At 37.9% G+C, this 22,158-nt stretch overlaps 1 protein-coding gene across 2 annotated transcripts in view; it reads right to left on the bottom strand.

The window, feature by feature from the left end:
• CSMD1 (CUB and Sushi multiple domains 1) overlaps window positions 1-22,158 on the bottom strand; it is a 1,381,920-nt gene that overhangs the window by 311,980 nt on the left and 1,047,782 nt on the right. For both annotated transcript variants that reach the window (XM_075268411.1, XM_075268410.1), the window contains 3 exons: window positions 7,595-7,786; window positions 5,682-5,808; window positions 1,576-1,778 (listed from right to left, as the gene is read on the bottom strand). In XM_075268411.1, the coding sequence (XP_075124512.1) occupies window positions 1,576-1,778; window positions 5,682-5,808; window positions 7,595-7,786 (522 nt within the window). The remainder of the gene's footprint in view (window positions 1-1,575; window positions 1,779-5,681; window positions 5,809-7,594; window positions 7,787-22,158) is intronic.

Below are 22,158 nucleotides of genomic sequence, written 5' to 3'. Positions count from 1 at the left end.
TGGGCAGGTTCACATCTGCGCCCATTAATTTCAATGGACTTGGAAAGTGTCCGGCCGGGAGTGCCTGTAAGCGTTTTGTGCTCTCCGCAGTGAAACTGTTTTTTTTAACCAGACACAAAGTCGGACATGCAGGACTTTGTATCCGGTTAAAAAAAAAGTTTCACCACGGAGAGCACAAAACGCTCACAGGCGCTCAGGGCCAAACACTGTCTGCCAGGTGTCCGACTTCTGCCGACAGAAGACGAAAACCTGAAAACGGAGATTGGGCACTGGTGTGAACCCGACCTATAATATTTTCCTGATCACAGGGGTAGCCATCTTGCCTGAGGTTTCGGTCTGTTATGTTAACAGCAGTTAACAAAGTGATATGCTTTATATCAGCCATATGGACCATAGAAACTTAAAGTCTAGAGATAGTGATTGACTTCTTTGAGAAAGTGTTCTAGATGTGGCCTATGCAGAGATTAAGGAAAGGGTGAGCTATGACCTATTGTGTTTTCTACTTCCAACTTTATAGTGGAGGTGCTATACTTTAATAAAGTTTGATGATTTTGGTGATATGTTCTCTACAGAATGGAAGTGCCAATCTATTCCTCAGTGGTCAGTGTTCAATATTTATATTTTAATAATATTAATATATATATATATATATATATATATATATATATATATATATATATATATATATTTTTTTTTTTTTTTACAAGTTATATATAAAGCAAAACCATGATTTAGTCAAATAGTCAATAGTTCATATTTGAATGAAAATTTCCTATTGAGACATGTATGGGATCTGAACATAGATCTGAACTCAGAGAGCTGAGAATAAAGTAACACAAGACGTAATAGATATTTAGGTATAGTCAGACTTTGGTTTACATAGCAGCTACTGTAATGATTAATGAACTCTGACAAATATTTCCTATTTACCTTGTAACACTGCTTGCCTCTACACACCTCTATGTAGCCCTATCATAATGTTACAATAGAAAGAAACTAACATTTCATTAGTAATGCTTTTGTTCTTTGACAGTTCAGCAACATACAGTAACACATTTAGTACAAGTCATTTCTACAAAATAAGGGTCACTTTTTAAGCTAAGCTCGGTCTGTGATTTTATGCCTGATTAAATAGTAATTAAGCTGTAATGAAAAATATGTAGCTTGATTACAATTAATATAATTGCACAAGTCAGTTTGTATCTTCATTTTCTACATGCCGTGCTGAGTTGGAATGACAATGATCCTTTAATAGCCCATGAATGGAACTACCACACAGATGACATAATTGAAAGCAGGAATTGAAGGGAGACAAGTGCACAAATGAAAATCTAATCCCCCCCCCCCAAAAGTTGCTTTTGACAGTGACTATAAATATTAATTCATGGCATTGCACAGTAAATGAATGCCGAGATAGGAATGTTGTTTAGAACTTGGATTGATTTGAAAGGAAATTCTCTATGCATTTGTGTGTTTAATGGAGATGGAAACACTCAGGGGTATGTATATGTAACATATCCATGCAATATAGACACCAAATCATGCTAGATTTATAATGCAGCTTGTTATACCCACTTGAAAATTGTATGGAAAACCCAGACTTGCTGATGAAAAAATCACTGTCAAATTGTAATGTCAAGGAGTTGAATGTGCTGTGAATGTCTTCAGGGAGAGAAGAACCACTCCATTCCTTCAGAAGGACATCGCTGTCTACAGGTCCATCCCATACCTTAAGGATATCATGTGAGACTTCAGTGTCAAAAACTATAAAGTGAAGGCTGCAAATAGAAAAAGATCAGACAGTGTATATAATGTCTAGACATAAATAATAAATTATTGCACGTGAAATACAATGCTCAACTGACATGTATACAAAAGAAAGCAATGCGCAATACATATATACTGTAGTCATATAAGAGGCATAGTTGTTCTTAGAATGTATCTTGATTCAAGATGTCCAGTAAAATATCTACTAAACACAACTAGGCCAGATTTATTTAATCTATTTAACCTTGGACTTTATCAGTCAATCCGTGGTGATGCTCAGGCCTCACCAAAGGCAGCGTTTTCTGACAAAGGAGACAGAGCGAGGTAGGAGTCCTACTAAAGTACTTAGTACTGCTCAGTAAGACCGAGGCCACACGTGGTGTAAATCATGTGTTTGCACGCAACAGAAACGCCAAAGAAAATTGTAGCATTTTACAGTCACTGCAAGGTGGATGAGATTCTAGTGAATCCCATCCACACCTTGCGAAAAAATACACACTGTGGACACGCTGTGATTTTCAAAACCATTGTAGGATAACAAGAACACATAGGTTGGAGGGTTTTTCCCACAGCATTTTTTTGCTGCGATCTGTACGTGGGGCCTTAGCCTAATATTACTATTCCTCTCTGACCTCTCTTACAAAGGAATATCACAGCTGCTGCTTGAACTTATTTCAATGTCCCTTCCTACTCCTTTCTCACAGCATCCCTGTCTCGCATCAATGCTTGCTATTGACTGGTGCGGGGATACAATGAGTGAAGAAGTTCTTCACTCAATATATCTCTGTGTCAGCCACTAGCAAGCATTGGCATGGTGCAGGGATACTGTGAAGCAGTGAAGAGTAGTGCCAATGTTCTTTCCTTAAAGGGACTGGCCACTTTCAGACCAATATTGAGAGACAGATGTGATTGTTTGTATACTAAACTGTTTTGTAAATCTCTGCTTGCTTTCATTCATTCTGCTTCTCTCTAGTGGATGAAATTCTGACCATGGTCATGTGATATACACAAGTGCAGAGATCACTATAGGTCCAGCACAGTAATCAGATATCTGCCTGGTAACAAGCTGTTCACCTGTGTGCTCATCACATGACTATGGACCGAAAATCACATGACCATGGTCAGAATTTTATCCAATAGAAATATCAGAATGAATGACAGCAAGCAGAGATCTAGAAAACCATGAGGAATTATTACAGAAAGTATTTTGGAAAATTGTATAACTTTTTTTAATCAGGACAATAACATTTGCATTGGTATAAAAATGACCAACCCCTTTAAGACCCTATCTGTATGAGCCAATAACTAGAACAGATTTGCATCCCAAACTGTGAGCCACGACCCCCAGTTTGAGAAGAGCTGATCTATCTGACTACATTGATGAAAAGTACGAACGATGATGTCAACAAAGCTTACAGAGTATTTATAGGTAGACATGCATATGTACTGTATACATTGATAGGAAACCTTTAGGACGAGTTCTGTTTGGTCCAAAATGCTCCAGTCCAATGCCATTAATCTATACTATTACTAGATCGATTTATCTAACCATCCTTCTGTCTGTCCTACTTCATCTATGTATTTGATTTATAGAAATTGTATATTTTCCATTTTTGTCATACTTCAGGCCTTATTAGGAGTTGTAAGATCAGTACCATACAGTATATTGTAGCTGATGTAGTTACTCATAAGTCATGTGGAAATTTTTGAAAGGGATGTTTGAAGTAAGGAAACAGGAAGTGTAAAGAAAGCAAATGTAGCATTTTATTAATTTCTGCTCAAATATGCAAGGTGGTGGCTAGATGGCAACCAAGCTACGTGCCACAGCTACTAGATGGCAACCAAGCTACATGCCATAGCTACTTGGATTCTCAAAAAGGGAGTGGTCACCAACAATAAAAGATGTTAAGGATGGGCACCAACAAGCCTGTCTGCCTTGTCCAGGTTATTTACATGCATAGCTAGGACAATAATATATGTGTGTATTGTAAACCTCTACAGTGTTAGCCAAAAGTATTGGCACCCCTGCAATCAATTCTGTCAGATAATACTCATTTTCTTCCAGAAAATGATTGCAATCACAAATTCTTTGGTATTATTATCTTCATTTAATTTGTCTTCAATGGAAAACCACAAAAAGAATTGTCAAAAAGCCAAATTGGATATAATTCCACAGCAAACATAAACAAGGGGGTGGAAAAAAGTATTGGCACTGTTTGAAAAATCATGTGATGCTTCTCTAATTTGTGTAATTAACAGCACCTGTTACTTACCTGGGGCACCTAACAGGTGGTGGCAATAACTAAATCACACTTGCAGCCATTTGAAATGGATTCAAGTTGACTCAACCTCTGTCCTGTGTCCTTGTGTGTACCACATTGATAATGGAGAAAAGAAAGAAGACCAAAGAACTGTCTGAGGACTTGAGAAGCAAAATTGTGAGGAAGCATGAGCAATCTCAAGGCTACAAGTCCATCTCCAAAGAGCTGAATGTTCCTGTGTCTACCGTGCGCAGTGTCATCAAGAAGTTTAAAGCCCATGACACTGTGGCTAACCTCCCTAGATGTGGACGGAAAAGAAAAATTGACAAGAGATTTCAACGCAAGATTGTGCGGATGGTGGATAAAGAACCTTGACTAACATCCAAACAAGTTCAAGCTGCCCTGCAGTCCGAGGGTACAACAGTGTCAACCCGTTCTATCTGTCAGTATCTGAATGAAAAGGGACTGTATGGTAGGATACCCAGGAAGACCCCACTTCTTACCCAGAGACGTAAAAAAGCCAGGCTGGAGTTTGCCAAAACTTACCTGAGAAAGCCAAAAACGTTTTGGAAGAATGTTCTCTGGTCAGATGAGACAAAAGTAGAGCTTTTTGGGGAAAGGCATCAACATAGAGTTTACAGGGGAAAAAAAGAGGCCTTCAAAGAAAAGAACACGGTCCCTACAGTCAAACATGGTGGAGGTTCCCTGATGTTTTGGGGTTGCTTTGCTGCCTCTGGCACTGGACTGCTTGACCGTGTGCATGGCATTATGAAATCTGAAGACTACCAAAAAATTTTGCAGCATACTGTAGGGCCCAGTGTGAGAAAGCTGGGTCTCCCTCAGAGGTCATGTGTCTTCCAGCAGGACAATGACCCAAAACACACTTCAAAAAGCACTAGAAAATGGTTTGAGAGAAAGCACTGGAGACATCTAAAATGGCCAGCAATGAGTCCAGACCTGAATCCCATAGAAACCTGTGGAGAGATCTCAAAATGGCAGTTTGGAGAAGGCACCCTTCAAATCTCAAGGACCTGGAGCAGTTTGCCAAAGAAGAATGGTCTAAAATTCCAAAATTGATGGTTATTGGAAGCAATTGTTTCCAGTTATTTTGTCTAAAGGTTGTGCTACCAAGTATTAGGCTGAGGGTGCCGATACTTTTGCCTGGCCGATTTTTGGAGTTTTGTGTAAAATGATCAATGATTTGACTTTTTTTTTTCATTCTCTTTTGTGTTTTTTCATTGCAAGCAAAATAAATGAAGATATTAATACCAAAGAGTTTGTGATTGCAATCATTTTCTGGAAGAAAGAGTATTATCTGACAGAATTGCAGGGGTGCCAATACTTTTGGCCAACACTATTTATTAGAATCTAATAATAAAAATGCATGTCATGAATTCTAGGAGTCTAATCAATACAATATATTTTGCATGAATTGCCTATATTTTGTATGTTGACTTTCAAAAGACAACCCCTATAATCTACTGTAAACATTGGCAGCTTGCCATGACGTACCCCACTAATAATTGAGGTGCAAGGTGCAATGATAACACCTAGATATTTAAAAAGTAAATGCGATTTAGGTAAATGTATCATAGCTTTAGGATAATATACACAATATAATAAAGACCATGAGGTAAAGTATATAGGTATTACCTAATTGTCTTCCCAGGATCTGCTTCAAGTATCCAGGTGCAGTGTAAATTATTTTCATAAGGTGCTGGGTAACCTGGAGACAGAATGCGTCCTGATGCTGCAGCATAAATTCGACCCCCACATTCAGCTGCATGTATAAAATATATGTCAAAAATGAGCCGCAATTTATTACATTACATTTTATTTACATTCAGTCCATCTATGTATGATATGAAAATTTACAAACCTTATCTAATCGATAGTTAGTCTTAAATTGTACAAGTTAAGAGTTAAGATACTCCTTGATACATTCAATATGGAGTAAATATAGTTCTTAAAAGACTTTTTCAAGCAATTGCATCTGTTATACCAGCAATATCCAAAGTATATTAAAAAGGTTGTCCAGGTAAAAATGGATAACCCTTTTAACGTTTAAATAAGCTAGGAACAGTGATTTTTTACATTTTTTTAAATGTATGCTCACCTGTCCCTGTTGAACCAGTGTCCCCCCGTGCATCTCGGTTCATCTGCTACTGCTGTGTCTTCTGGCATTGTGCTGAAGCCGCTGATTGACCTCAGCGGTTATGATGAGGCCCATAAGCAAAGAGCCTGAATGTCACTACCAGTGACATCACAGGTCCTCTTCTTGAGGCCTGCTGAGGCTGCTGATTGGACTCAGCGGTCACATGACTACTCATAAAGTTTATAAATTATGCATATTATATGGTTATAAAGTTATAAATATTAAAACGTTATAAAGTATTAATCATTTATCCCATTATCTTATTTTTACTATCAAACCATAAAATAATGAATTACCTCACAAAATACTATAAACTATATCAACAAAAATGCTGAATTAGGACACAAGTGAGCATGTTCTCCACTTTGTGGGTTTCTGTCTCCTGTTCAGTTTCTCGGCAGTCAGTGTCCGCCATGAGCGTCTTCTGGTCTCCACGGCAAAATCATTTTTTTTTTTAACCGGACACAAAGTCCTGCATGTCCGACTTTGTGTCCAGTTAAAAAAAATGGAGAGGCAGCGGAGAAGCAGAAGACGCTCACGGGCGGTCACTTTGCAATGGGTTTGTAAAGCTGACTGCTGGTTTCCTTCTCTTGTCCAGTTTCTCAGGCAGAAGACGAAAACTTGCAAAGCGGAGACCGGGTGCAGTTGTGAACCAGCCCTAACCTGCATTTGATGAATTGCATAAATACTGTATGCTGTATATACTATATTTATACTGTACTGTGTATTAATAATACAAAACAATACTCTGTATTATACAACAAATATACTGATATGTTTTTAAAAACAATTCTCTAAATTTAATAAAACTGTCCAAATGTTGACATTACATTATTTTACAGTTCTACAGACTAATGTTAGAATTCTACCACCTGCTGTTTCTATCACTAGTCTTTACAGTGTCATCTTTAGAATAGTTACTAATGTGGATACGTATGCTCAGTCTTACTTCCCTTTCTGCTCTGATTATATGAAGAATCTATAGAGTTGTATGTCTTGGGTGGTGATCCATCTGCCTCTGAATCTGTAGAATCTTCTCTGTGTGTCAGAGTAGGTGATGACAGGCTTGCCAGTCATACATAAATCCATGGACAGTATGGAAAATAATGCATTTATTTTTTTTTACCGTCAGTAGTGTCCATCAGAAAAATACTCTGTCCAACATTTTTTTTCCTCTTAAAAATTCCATGCAACAGTATTTTATCACATGATGCATGAAATCTACAGTTAAAATAAAATGGAGATACAAACTTTATATTGCAATTCAAATATCTTGGGGTTTAGAATAGTGGAAATTTACTTTATGCTGTGTCATAAAGTAAAAAGAGACACATAAAGAGTATATATATATATATATATATATATATATATATATATATATATATATATATCATTGTTGTATATATCTCACCATTGCAAGTTGGCAGAGGCTTGTTCCATACTCTCCGATCACCACTTAAGCATGTCAAAATACTGCTTCCATGCATTGTATATCCAGGATTGCAACTATACATAATAGTGGTATCAGCAAAATGACCTTCATCACGTATCTTATACCCATAACTTGGTATTCCTGGATCTTCACATTTAATGAGGTCAAAACCTGAAAACAATGAGAATGAAAATAAAACGATAATATTAACAAATCACAAAATCGTTTAATGGTTATAATAGTACAAAAAATTGGAGAAATAGCCCCAGGCACCTTAGTTACTAGCCTTAGGAGACAAGGTATTGATGATCATTCCACTTTAACAGCACTGACATATTGAGACTGACTTATGATGGTACTGAAAAGTCTATATTAGACAAAAAAATCTGATTGTTTTGGCTTCAGGCTTGGATTTACTTCCCCTTCCCCACTGGGTGGTCACACACACACAAAAAAAATGGATAGTTAGCATATCACTTTATTAGAACTTGTCACAAAACCATATTGTGCTTAACTTGTGATAAATATATCTGGAAATTCTGGACATGTTCAGAAAAAGAGATAAGGCACTGTGGCAATATTGGTACATTGTGGTTGTCCCTTTCATGAAGACACTTTGATGGGAAATGTAATGAGGAAATGTAGCTAATATTGTTATAGAGCATGGTGGATAGTTATTACTGTTATAGGAGAACTTAAGCTGCCATAGATGTATATGCCTTTCACCAAATTTATCAATTCATTTATTTCCCAATCGATAAGTTTTGTGGCTAAAATGCACCAGACTATTAAAATATATGATAAAAAAGCATCTTAAAAGTACTGTTAATCCCTTACATTTAAAAAAGCTGTTAAATGCTTGCTAAGAATTGTTCAGTGTCCATCAGTCTCCACTTATCGGGCATTGAAAGGTTTAGGAGACCGGCTAAAGGCAGAGACCAAAGAAGTTCTCTCCTTTTGGAACTTTTAATGAACAATTTGGTCCTGCCCTGACAAGTAGAGGAGCTGAGTAAGTCTTGCCACTGCCACTTTTCACTTATTTGATGACTCTAGTTAACATTTTTAAAGTAAATTTTTAAAAGTTATATTTTTTATTTCTTCTAAGATAGGATTCTCATTGCTTTATGTTCTATAAATGATAGTCACCGATGGTCACTGTTTCTTCTAATCTAAAGACATGCCATATTTACCTTAAAGCATGAACCACTGTAATATATCTGACACATTTAAGGCTAGTTTAAGTTTACACTGTACATTAGACAGCGTTAATAAATATACATCACTGCAATTTTGTGTAATGATAACAATTTTGCTTTTGTCATTGTTATGGTGACACTATTTTTATGCACTGCATATTCCAAGGCAAAAGTATGGTGGATTCAGAAAAATTGCCCTTTATTAAAGTAACAAATGTATCAAAAATATGCATTAACATGTTATAGGTTCATCAAAACCAATCTCTGTAAAAAAAAAACAACATAACTTTAGGAGGATTCAGAGGTAGCAGATTCACCCATGCCATGATGCCAAATAAGGCCAAATGGCTCATCTGTCACGTAAGAACACACCAGTATAATAAATGGTCATTGCTAGGTGACCTGTTACTTCTTTTGCACTGGATAAATTACCAGTTAATGTTGACTAATGTCAGTTTCTTATCAATATTTATGACCATTGGTTCTGCTCCATAAACGTTTCCTTCAGCTTGAATAAAATAAATCTAATTAGTAATTTTCATTCATGGCCTAGTAAATATAAGATCAGAAAGGTAGAGGCTATGACTGTGTGCATAAGAATTAAACATTCCATTGTAATGTTCAGTATTAAAAGATATTAGATAATCAGGACAAATAACACTTGTAAAATAAAAGCTAAATATATATTTGTTTTAAATAATAGAATGAATCCTTTGCCTACTGCTATATTTATATATTTTATCAGAGTTCCAAAACTTTCCAATTGCCATGAAATACTTACGTCTGTTGTGGCTGACAGCTGTCACCAACATTACAATTATCTTGGGTAATTATTCATCACTATAATTTAACAGTAATTTTGCTAAAGGTAATTATTTGTTAGAGAATTCAAATAATTTAATCAGCATTACTGCATAATAGATGCAGGAGAAAAATTACTTTGACAATGATCAGATAAGGAATTAATCAGATTATATTCATTGTATATTTCTGGCCATGAAATTGTTTTATCCACCATTAAAGTTCTGAAACAAAATGTCCAGGTATAATTATTCTTCACAAGTTAAAATGTAATTTGTGACTCATGCATTTTTCCAACATATTCTACATCTTAATCATTGTTGTATTGTTGGATTTCTTTGCTTCTTTTCAAATGTTTGCATCAAAATGTTTTTCCTAAGACTATAATATTGATGACTATCCATGGAATAAGTTATCAACATCTACACAGAACAGCCGGTAGAATGGGTCACAGGCAATGTTCTAGCTTCTTCCTGCCATAATCAAATTTCGCCTTGACTCCCCTGTTCCAAAATCCATAATTTTTTATGTTACCATTTTCAGAGCCACATGAGTGTTTTTTTTTGTTTTTTTTTGACGAATAAATTGTACTTCGTAATAGTGCCATTTAATGTTCCATACACCACTCTTTTATGTGGCCATAATTAAGTTACATATATTCTATGAGTTCCATGATTATGGTGATGCCAAATTTATAGTTTTGGTTGTGTTTAGGGATGAGTGAACAGTAAAATGTTCGATATTCGATATTCGTTTCGAGTAGCTGCTCAATATTCGACTACTGGAATCGAATATCGAATCCTATTATAGTCTATGGGGGGAAAATGCTCATTTCAGGGGTAGGCAACATTCGATCAAAATACACTTACCAAGTCCACGAGTGAGGGTCGGGCTGGATTCTCCGAGAAGCCTTCTCCGTGCAGCATCCCCGCGGCATCTTCCGGCTCTTAATTCACTCTGCAAGGCATCGGGCCTGGGCAGAGCCGACTGCGCATGCCCACACTACAAGAAAATGGCCGCTTACAGTCAAAGCGGCCATTTTATTGTAGCGCGGGCATGCGCAGTCAGCTCTGCCCAGGCCCGATGCCTGGCAGAGTGAATTCAGAGCCGGAAGACGCCGCGGGGAAGCTGCATGGAGAAGACTTCTAAAGGTAGGAGAAGAACCAGCGTTGATTGGCTGACTGTATAGCATTCGGCCAATCAATGCTGGTTTTGCATCAAACTTTTACATTCGAATAGCGTTTGGTACTCGATGGAGTACGAGTATTTCGAATACCGTAGTATTCGATCGAATACCTACTCAATCGAATACTACTTGCTCATCTCTAATAATTATATCAAATAGAATTATGGCATAGGAAAGGGGCAAAGTAAAACCTACTGTATGACAGCATGAGTAATATCTGCCACATATAATACCTACTCGATTGAATACTACTCGCTCATCTCTAGTTATGTTTTAAAACCTTAAAAAAATTAAGACTTGTAGAAAAACTTGTACACATGAATTTCTGTAAATGGGGCTACAGAATGTCACTTTTTTTGTGGTGCCGGATGTAATTTTTATTAGTATTTTGGGTAATGTCTGATGTTTTGATCACTTTTTATCAAATTTTTTGGGGGATGCTCAATAGAGATGAGTGAGTAGTGAAATATTCGAAAATTCAAAATTCGATTCGAGCAGACCTCAATATTCGACTATTCGTTTGAATATCAAATCCCATTATAGTCTATGGAAAAAACATCCTCCTTTCAGGGAAACCAAAATTCAACCAATTGGAGTCACCAAGTCCACAATGACAACACCTCTAGAATGCAACTGGGAAAGCAGGGGAAGCATGTCTGGGGGCATCTGACATGCCAAAGTCCCAGTATGATGATGGTGATTATTATTATTATTATTATTATTACTGCTGATTTAGCCAATCAATGACTGTATATGCTTTATTTCCAATGCCTATGTTGTCCTAGTTCCTGTCCCACCTCCCCTGCATAGTTATTGGTGTAAAAAAATGCCAGGGAAGGTGGGAGGGGAATCAAATTTTTACTGTGTTTACCGCGTGATATTCGATTGAGTACGAGGATTTCGAATACCGTAGTATTCAATCAAATACCTACTCGATCAAATACTACTCGCTCATCTCTAATGCTCAACAATGAAAAAATGGCAGGTAGGCTCTTTTGTTTTTATTTATTTTTATAAGTTTGAAGTTCAGGCATTTTCAGACATGGGGATATTTAATGTTTTTATGTCTTATTTTATTTATTTTTATATGTGTTCAAGGGAAAGGGGGTTGAATGTTTGGTTAGTTTTAGTTTTAATTTTTAAAATATTATTTTAAACTTTTTCAAAAATGTTTGCTGTTGTTTTTAGACATCATGGGGTCTGATGACTAATGTAATACACTGCAATGCTGTTATAATAGTATCTCTGGAGCAAATATCAGAAATTACAGGAACTGGCTGGTAACAGAGTATTAGAACTAGCTGTTTAAATCCCACACAACACTGAGAGATAGCTTCCAGGCACCCAAACATCTTGTACAATCCTACAAATATGTCCCTTCAGAATCCAATTTAAATCAACTAGAACATAAAGCATCAGAGTTTATTAATTAATATTAAAGAGCCAGGATATACATTTAAAACATAACATTAAAACTAGTTGAGGGAATGGAAGTCGTGTCTGCATAAGATCAGAGGGTTAATTTATATAGATATATATATTGGTCACTAATAAATATTGTTATCATATTCACACATCCAATTACAAAAGGCGCTATTGGTGAACTCATAAAGCATAAATAAATAGTGAAATAAATACATCCAATTCATATAAGAGGAAATATGTACATATTGCATTCAATCAAGTAAATTTATAATGTTACTTTACCACAGCATCAATCATGTCAGTATGTGAACAATCCTTAATTTCTTAGTGACCAGAAAGCATATACAAATGGGATAACATAGCATAAGATTGCATCAGAGAAAATCATAGCAATAATAAAATGCATCCACAAATGACGATGACAGACACAACCTTCAACCCTCAGACCCAAACATCTTGGCTAGCGCCAGTTGTGAGGTCAGATGGACTTGTGCTGAATTTGGAACCCAAGTTATCACCACAGAAACTGGTATAAGAAATAATGGATCCAGAAACAGAAGTCTGTCCAGAACCCACAATATACTCACAAGGTAGATCAAAACTAAGGATATGAATCAGAAGAGTGAACATATCAAAGCCAAAAGTCTGAGGTAGTCAGAGAGGTAATATCAGGGACAAAATCGGAAGAAAAGCAGATTCCCAGTAACAAGCCAAAGGTCAATATCAGAGCAGTGCAGCACAAATGATCAGAGTATAGAAGCTTCACTAAAGTACAAACAAATAGCAGGCACCTGGTTGAGCAAGAACAGGGTTCAAATGTCCACCCTTGGCTGCTAATCGGATAAGCAGAGAAGAGCCATGAAAACTGCAGAAGCTTCACAAGTTGGCACAGTAACCTTCAAGCAACAGCAGCTAAAATTCCTGACAAATGCTAATGCATTGCAATGTATTGTAAAACCAATAGTAATAGCAATATTTTAGTGGATGTCAGGAAATGGCTAGAGAAAGCCACATGACTTTTATTGTTTACCAAGGACAGTTCCATGCTTTTGGTAGAGGCTATCCATGGTACTGAAATTCAGTTTCTTTCATTTCAGCTGAGCTGCTTTCAGCTGAACTACCCAGTAGAGTCCCTGCTAGCAATATGGAGCTGTGCCTGGTAAATAATAATTATAACACTTACTGAAGTGATACAACCCATACTGCTGGTTCATTAGAGGAAACATGACTGTTGGCCAATCCAAAGGTTCAATATTGATATCCTACTATCCTATCAACTTTGTAGGATCAACCAACTCTTTCATTTTTAAACCAGCCTACAGTTAATGGAAATCATTCTCTACTACAAATTCTTGCCTAGATCCTTATTCACTTGTTTTGACCTTATAATACTTTCTTTTCACAGCTGTAGGAAAGCTTAACTTGATACAAAACACATTAACTACACTGTCAGTGAAGTCAGTGGATTGTAAATGGTTTTCATTGTATTCTGTGTTAAGATATCACAGAGTAGCAATACTGTGTCAAGTTAAACTTTGCTTTACCAGTAACTTTCTATAATTTGGTATTTCTTATTAGCTTTTTCTTTTTTAGGATAACAATGAAAAGATAACAGTATTATGTTATTGGTAAAAAAAAATGAATTATACGACTGTAATTCCTTTTGTGTCAATGGCCAAAATTCTGTTCCCTGCATTTATGGAAGGATGCCGCGTGAGGCAAATCTCTCATTTTGCCTAAAGGAAGTTGTACCCCAAAGCTATAAGGTAGGCACTTACAACAGACAGTGTCATCAGTAGGGAAACGATCATATTTCCTTATTCCATATTCAGTATGGAAATATTATATCTTAACAATCTATTCTCAGTGAACAATGACAGTCATTAGTATTTAATGATCCTTATTGCTAATTTATCTGCATGTCGTGAGCCTGAACATTTTGTTCTCTAAGTGTTTTACAAATGTTCTACAAAAAGGATTCATAAAAGCCAATCAACTGAAACATGGAATGTAAAAAGAAACACAAAAGTGGAAAAAAACACACATGCACATGATACACATGAAGAACCTTGTAGCTGCTATTTTGGTGAAATAACATAATGCGTTGCATATCAATGCAGCTATTTGGTCGGAGGAAGTCGTATAGGCTGACTTCCTCCGATCGATGGTAATGGAGCAGGGTGTTAGCTGTCAGTTACAGAGGGCAGGCGGCCGAGGAAGTAATAGTAGCTCCATGACACTGCTGACCGGGACACACTTGTTATAGGAATGCAAAAACACAACTGAGAACCTTTATACATGATTTGACCATTTTTACCATTCCTCATATTTTGAATATATGGCTCAAATAAAAATAGCTAAATATAGCACATCTCTTGTGCCATACGTACATTTTAGCGATTTAACTCAATTTAGCCTTAAACCAGTAATATTTTATCCCTTTCTGCAATCCGCTTTCATAAATGTTTATAGTTTATTTCAATGTACTTTTACGAGACCTTGTATTTATTTGGCACATTTTGATCAGTTTTTGCTACGGATTGTTTCTGAAAGATGAACTGCTCAGAAAACATAAATTCTGGCATCTGAATTTTAAGGCATTTATCATGTAGAATAAATAATGTACACGTTTTATTTAGGGGTTATTACAGATGTAGTAATAGCAATTGTATATTTTTTTTCATTAACAAAGGAAAAAAAATACAATTTTTATTTTTTTCTGTTAAAGAGGTTAAATGGCAAGTATACTTTCTGATGGATATTGGAGGGCGGGGTGATATCATAAGTAAAAGTCTATAGTACTCCCCCCTATGGGTTATCTCAGACTGTCAGCTGTGTGTGTTTTCCTGCACACTGGTTAAAGTGAATGTTGCAATTATATGCAACTCCACTTTAAGGGTAAGTTCACACAGGATTTTTTGGTCCGGAACCTGAGGCGGAGGCTGCCTCAGGTTCCGGACCAAAATACAGGTAGCTGCGACTGTATGCCGGTGCACTGCATCAGCATCCAGTCACACACTCCGCTCCTAGCCAGGAGGGAATGTCTTCAGGCGGATGTCACAAGGCGAATCCGCCTGAAAGAATGAGCATCTCGCTTCTTTTTCCCAGGAGCGGGAACAAACAGCTCCCGGAAAAGGAGCAGGATTTCTGAGTGAGAGGATATCTGCAGATGAGAAGAGGAAACTCTACATCCTACTGGGAGAAGAAGAGGCCACTGTGGAGATCGCTGCCCAATACGTGTCCAGCTGTCACCAAACAAGAGGAAGATGAGACCCCCACAGACTGTTATACCCCAAACCACCCACCCCACCTCCCAATATAGTGGCCACCAACTAAGAGGAAGATGAGACTCCACGGACTGTTATACCCCAAATCACCCACCCCAACCCCTGACTCCAACTCCCCCCCACACTTCACTAGCTTTAGCAATGCCAAATATCTATTCGGATGTGGCAAACAAACCTGTTTGATTTGATTTGATTTGTGAGAGGTAGAGTAACACCAGACACAACTCTTCAAAAAGATCATGAGAGTCACTCTTGCTCCACCCACACACAGTGCTTTTCAGATTTTCCGTTCCTTTACCATTGTAAGCAGATGGTCCTGTTAAAATTTACTCACATTTATTTACCTCAAGCCTTAGTTAGGAGTTCATAAGCAAGAGAGAAAAAAAAACATTTGATAGAGTTTAAGGACACCCATGTAAAGTAAAGGTACATCAATATGAAAATTAATTTGGTACAGACATTTGGCAGAGTATTCATTATAATCTATGTTTTGTTTTCTTTAAGATTAATTAAGCATTTCTGGATCGCCCATAGACTATATATGTCTGGCCAATACCTTTCTTGTTACGCAAGAATGTACCATTGCATCCTTGCAGTTTTAAGCAGCTGCACGAAATTGTGCGGCCGTAGAAGCAGCGAGCCAGTTGTTACTACATAGCGCTCACATGATCCACTGTGTATCAGAGACCCAGGAAAATAAGTCCTCATAGATCAGCTCAGCATTTATGGGCAGGCAGCTGTATTCCTCCTCTAACTGGGCTAAATGTATCAGCCTCAGTTACAGAGGAAATCAGCCTCCCCCACCAAAACAAAAAAACATGCCCCCCAAAGGTCTATTAATACCTTAGGGTATGTTCACATGGAGTTTTCAGCAGGTGGATTTTCACGTGGAATCCACCTCAATATGTGCCTGCAAAAATGGCTCACAATGACTTCAATGGGAGACACTCTCTTTTTTTCCATTAACTATGGCCCCACGGGACGATCCACAGCACTAAAGCCCTGCAGGAAAAAATGCGTCAAGAACGCATCACGGTTCTTCCTGCAGCGTTTTAAACAGAAAGTTATCTTTCTGTTACCATTATATCTACGGGGAAGCCGCCGGTGTTTCAGTAGATATAATTGACAAAATAAAAATGTTATAGCCTTCAAAACTGCCCTGACAGGGCACTAAAATGGTTAATTTAAAAAAATGTATTTAGTTATATTTTTCTTATTGAAATATATATATATATATATATATATATATATATATATATATATTTATAGTTGTGCTTCCACTAGTTCAATGTAGTTGAATACACAGTAAAATAATTGCATATCAGAAAGTAGTATAATGAAAAGTGTGTTTAATAAAACATTACGAATATGTCTGCCCTTGAATACCCTCATTAACAGGCAAGACAAAAATACTACAATATTATAAAGACAAGATGCAATATGTATTTAATGTTGCATCTGAGGTTAATCAAAGATTGCCATCAGTGCAGCCCAGCAGTGCTATACCATAGACCCAAACAACAACTTTCTATACAAATTCTGCCTGCTGTTTAGAGGACAGTAAAAATAGGCCCAGCTGTGAAGCTGCCTAGGGCTACATCTTCTCATTCATGAGAGCAGCAGGGATCTCTGCAAGTCTTGTTTTAATTGAGAAGAATAAGTCTCAATGATACACTGATGGATTTCTAAAACCTCTTTTTGTCCTGCCAGTGCATATGAAAAGTTAATCTGACTTTTTAGCCACCTCTGTCTGTATGAAATAATAGTATGTACAGCAAGTAGAACTTATATCCCGGAATAATGAATGGGATGGAAAGCTTTTCATTGCCAAATTAAATCTTTATATTGATTAGAAATGTAACGTCGAATTCCCATACTGGCGCAAAATGAACTTATATAATATAGAACTAGATGGTAATAAAAAACAAACTATAGTTTAAAAAGTAAACTATGATATATATATATATATATATATATATATATATATTTTTTTTTTTTATATATATATATATGTATATATATATGCAAAAAGGCTCGCGGAAAATATGTTGAATTATTGGTTATGCTAAAGTAAAATTTTCAGTATCACACTGAAATAGACATTTTCAGAGCTAAAGGGAATCTTTTTTTCCCACTTTAAATTTTTCTTATTTTGGCATTTTACTAACTTGCTAATTGATGTGAACAACCACTTTTTTTTTTTCATTTCAACATTTTTATTGATTTTATATATTCAATACATATTATGTAGTATAAACTATTACAACTATTTTTTGAACGATTTTTTATCAAAAATTAAAATTTATGCACTTTACACAAACATATAAAACATTTACACCAGGGGCGACATTAGGGGGCCCAGCGACAGCCGCTACTGCTGCGTTTTTCTTTTTTTTTTTTTTTTTTAATAGGCCGTTACCAGCTGGAGTTACTCCAGACGGTAACAGGCCCTGTTTACTTACCGATCGGTCAGTGACTCCTCGGGACTCACAAACAGTATTATTATACTCGAAGGTCTGAAAAGACCTTGTGTTGTGACGCAGGCCCCCCTGGGTCACGCGACGTCCCAGACGTCATTGAATATGGTCACCATCAGTGGGAGGTACAGCAGAGCCAAATTACAGTGTTTTTTTATGTTTGTATCTCTCCTGGGTCTCCGATTATTATTCTCTGGGTTCTGAAAAACCCCAGAGTATAATAATTGTTTATGGGTGTTCACAATGGGGCATAATGCTGGGTGAAGGGGCCACTATGAGGTATAATTCTATGTGCAGGGGCCACTAACGGGCATAATACTGTGTTCAGGGGCCACTATGGAGCATAATACTGTGTGCAGGGACCACTATGTGGTATAATACTGTGTGCAGGGGCCACTATGGGATATTATACTGTGTGCAGGGGCCACTATGGGATATTATACTGTGTTCAGGGGCCACTATGGGCTATAATACTGTGTGCAGGGGCCACTATGGGGCATAATACTCTGTGCAGGGGCTACTATGGGGCATAATACTGTGTGCAGGGACCACTATGGGGCATAATCCTGGGTGAAGGGGCTACAATGGGGCATAATACTGGGTGAAGGGGCCACTATGAGGTAAAATGCTGTGTGCAGGGGCCACTATGGGGTATAATACTGTATTCAGGGGCCACTATGGGGTATAATATTAAGTGCAGGAATGCTGGGATGTGGGTCAAATGTTCACCACGGAGCCCTGCCATTCCTAGTTATGTGCCACTGATTTACACCCAATTAACAACACAGTGCAACCATTCCCCTTCCTCCATCCAGTGTAATCTATAAGTAGTTCATGGACAAAAGAGCAAAATTGGTTTCCAGTTACACAACTACCTATTGTAGGGCTTCAGTGATGAAAGCTCCCTGTATAGTAAGCAATATTGACAATCTTACTATCAAGCAGTTTTCACCTGACCGATATTGCTGCTCAGTAAGGCTGCTTGCACATTACAGTAACACTACAGGGCAGTGGATTCTATATTTCCATAGACTTCTATGGAGCCTGCAAAATTGAAAGCTTTGTGCACAAAGAAGTCTATGGAACCACCAAATCAATGACCCGGAGGCCTGTGAAAAATTCTATAGTGTGCAAGCAGCCACTAAGGATACCAGACATGTTTTGTCAGTGCGTGCATGTACATGTGTGTGATCCATGTGTATGCATGCATGTATGCATGCACGTGTGTATGGTCCATGTATATGTATGCGTGTGTATGTGTGTATGTATGCGTGTGCGTGTGTGCATGCGTGTGATCCATGTGTGGACGTGTGTGGTCTGTGTATATGTAGGTGCGTGTGCACGTGCAAGCTTATATGTGTGTGTGCCTGTGTGTGATCCTTGTGTATGTATGCATGTGTGCATGCTCGTGTGTGGTCCGTGTACAGTCATGGCCAAAAGTTTTGAGAATGATACAAATATTAATTTTTACAAAGTCTACTGCTTCAGTTTTTCTAATGCCAATTTGCATATACTCCAGAGTGTTATAAAGAGTGATCAGCTTAACAGCAATTACATGCAAAGTCAATATTTGCCTAGAAAATGAACTTTATCCCCCAAAACACATTTCAACATCATTGCAGCCCTGCCTTAAAAGGACCAGCTAACATCGTTTCAGTGATTGCTCCATTAACACAGGTGTGGGTGTTGATGAGGACAGGGCTGGAGATCAATCTGTCATGATTAAGTAAGAATGACACCACTGGACACTTTAAAAGGAGGCTGGTGCTTGGTATCATTGTTTCTCTTCTGTTAACCATGGTTATCTCTAAAGAAACACGTGCAGTCATTATTGCACTGCACAAAAATGGCCTAACAGGGAAGAGTATCGCAGCTAGAAAGATTGCACCACAGTCAACAATCTATCGCATCATCAAGAACTTCAAGGAGAGAGGTTCCATTGTTGGCAAAAAGGCTCTAGGGCGCCCAAAAAGACCAGCAAGCCACAGGACCGTCTCTTAAAAGTGTTTCAGCTGCGGGATCGGGCTACCAGCAGTGCAGAGCTTGCTGAGGAATGGCAGCAGGCAGGTGTGAGTGCATCTGCACGCACTGTGAGGCGGAGACTCTTGGAGCAAGGCCTGGTCTCAAGGAGGGCAGCAAAGAAGCCACTTCTCTTCAGAAAAAACATCAGGGAAAGACTGATATTCTGCAAAAGGTACAGGGAGTGGACTGCTGAGGACTGGAGTAAAGTCATTTTCTCTGATGAATCCCCTTTTCGATTGTTTGGGACATCTGGAAAACAGCTTATTCGGAGAAGATGAGGTGAGCGCTACCACCAGTCTTGTCTCATGCCAACTGTAAAGCATCCTGAAACCATTCATGTGTGGGGTTGCTTCTCAGCCTAGGGAATCGGCTCTCTCACAGTCTTGCCTAAAAACACAGCCATGAATAAAGAATGGTGCCAGAATGTCCTCCAAGATCAACTTCTCCCAACCGTCCAAGAGCAGTTTGGCGATCAACAATGCCTTTTCCAGCATGATGGAGCACCTTGCCATAAAGCAAAGGTGATAACTAAATGGCTCAGGGAACAAAACATAGAGATTTGGGGTCCATGGCCTGGAAACTCCCCAGATCTTAATCCCATTGAGAACTTGTGGTCAATCATCAAGAGACGGGTGGACAAACAAAAACCTACAAATTCTGACAGTATGCAAGCATTGATTGTGCAAGAATGGACTGCTATCAGTCAGGATTTGGTCCAGAAGTTGATTGAGAGCATGCCAGGGAGAATTGCAGAGGTCCTGAAGAAGAAGAGTCAACACTGCAAATATTGACTTGCCGCATTAACTCATTCTAACTGTCAATATAAGCTTTTGTTACTCATAATATGATTGCAATTATATTTCTGTATGTGATAAAAACATCTGACAAACACACATAAACCAGAGGGCAGCAGATCATGTGAAAATATAAGATTTGTGTCATTCTCAAAACTTTTGGCCATGACTGTATATGTATGCGTGTATGTGCGCATGTGATCCATGTGTTTGTGCTTGCTCAGTGCAAGTGTCCATGCATGCGGTAGTTGTGTGCAAGTATGCATGTGCTCTGTTCGTCCATGTGTGCAGTTTGCATCCATCCGAGTGTGTTTGCGTGCGTGTGCGGTCCGTGTGTGTGGTATTTATGGAGTGGTGTTGTGGTATTTGTGTGTGTTGTGCTACTGGTCCGTGAAAGATTTTCATCCAAAGTCAACTTTCAGACACAGTAAACACATATGCATGGCACTAGAGATGAGAGAGTACTCTCCATAGAAATGAATGGATGCACCTGGTACTTCCGCTTTGACGGCGGCCGGCCGCTTAATCCCCCGCCTGCCAGCTACGTCCATTCATTTCTATGCGAGCGTGCTGTTCGGATCGGCTGATCCGAATAGTACTCGCTCATCTCTAAATGGCACCCATCCTCCATTCCTTGCGGTTTTTCGATTGTCCATAAGGGTTTCTGATTCAGGGGAATTGAATGAGGGTCACCATGAGAAACTTTATTGGATCTGGAAGCCTTAAATCTGTTTGCGTCTTTCAGAACTTTGAAATTTGCATATTTTTTTTTTTTAACCTTTCAACAAATTAGTGACCCTGACCAAACATCAAGATCCACAAAGAAATTAACACAAAATTAAAGTTTTTGGTCTTTTCAGTCTCTGAATTTGAGTCCAATTAAAATCTAAAGTGAATACTAAAGAGAGTACACCACAACCCGTAGCCCAAAGTCTCAGGGAGCTGGACGTATTCTGTGCAGAATTCCTTTCCTTTTTTTTTTTTTTTTTTAAAGATTGTGAGCCCCATGTAGGGATCACAATGCACATTTTTTTTTTCCTATCAGTATGTCTTTGTAGAATGGGAGGAAATCCACACTAATGCGAGGAAAACATATATTCTCCTTGCAGATGTTGTTTCTGGCAGGATTTGAACCCAGCACTCCAGCACTGTAAGGCTGCAGTGCTAACCACTGAGCCACCCCTAGAACTCCTTTCCTGAATAAGGATTTGCACATGTGCGTACAATGTATGTTTTGGTCCTCTTAATTTTATCCCTTAGGGGTCTCCTTTTATCTAAACCTATTTTTATAGCTTAGGATAAATATATATATATATATATATATATATATATATATATATATATATATATATATG

Source organism: Leptodactylus fuscus, chromosome 3 (genome assembly GCF_031893055.1).
Source record: "Leptodactylus fuscus isolate aLepFus1 chromosome 3, aLepFus1.hap2, whole genome shotgun sequence".
NCBI classification, from domain to species: domain Eukaryota; kingdom Metazoa; phylum Chordata; class Amphibia; order Anura; family Leptodactylidae; genus Leptodactylus; species Leptodactylus fuscus.
This window is presented reverse-complemented; position numbering and strand designations above follow the sequence as displayed.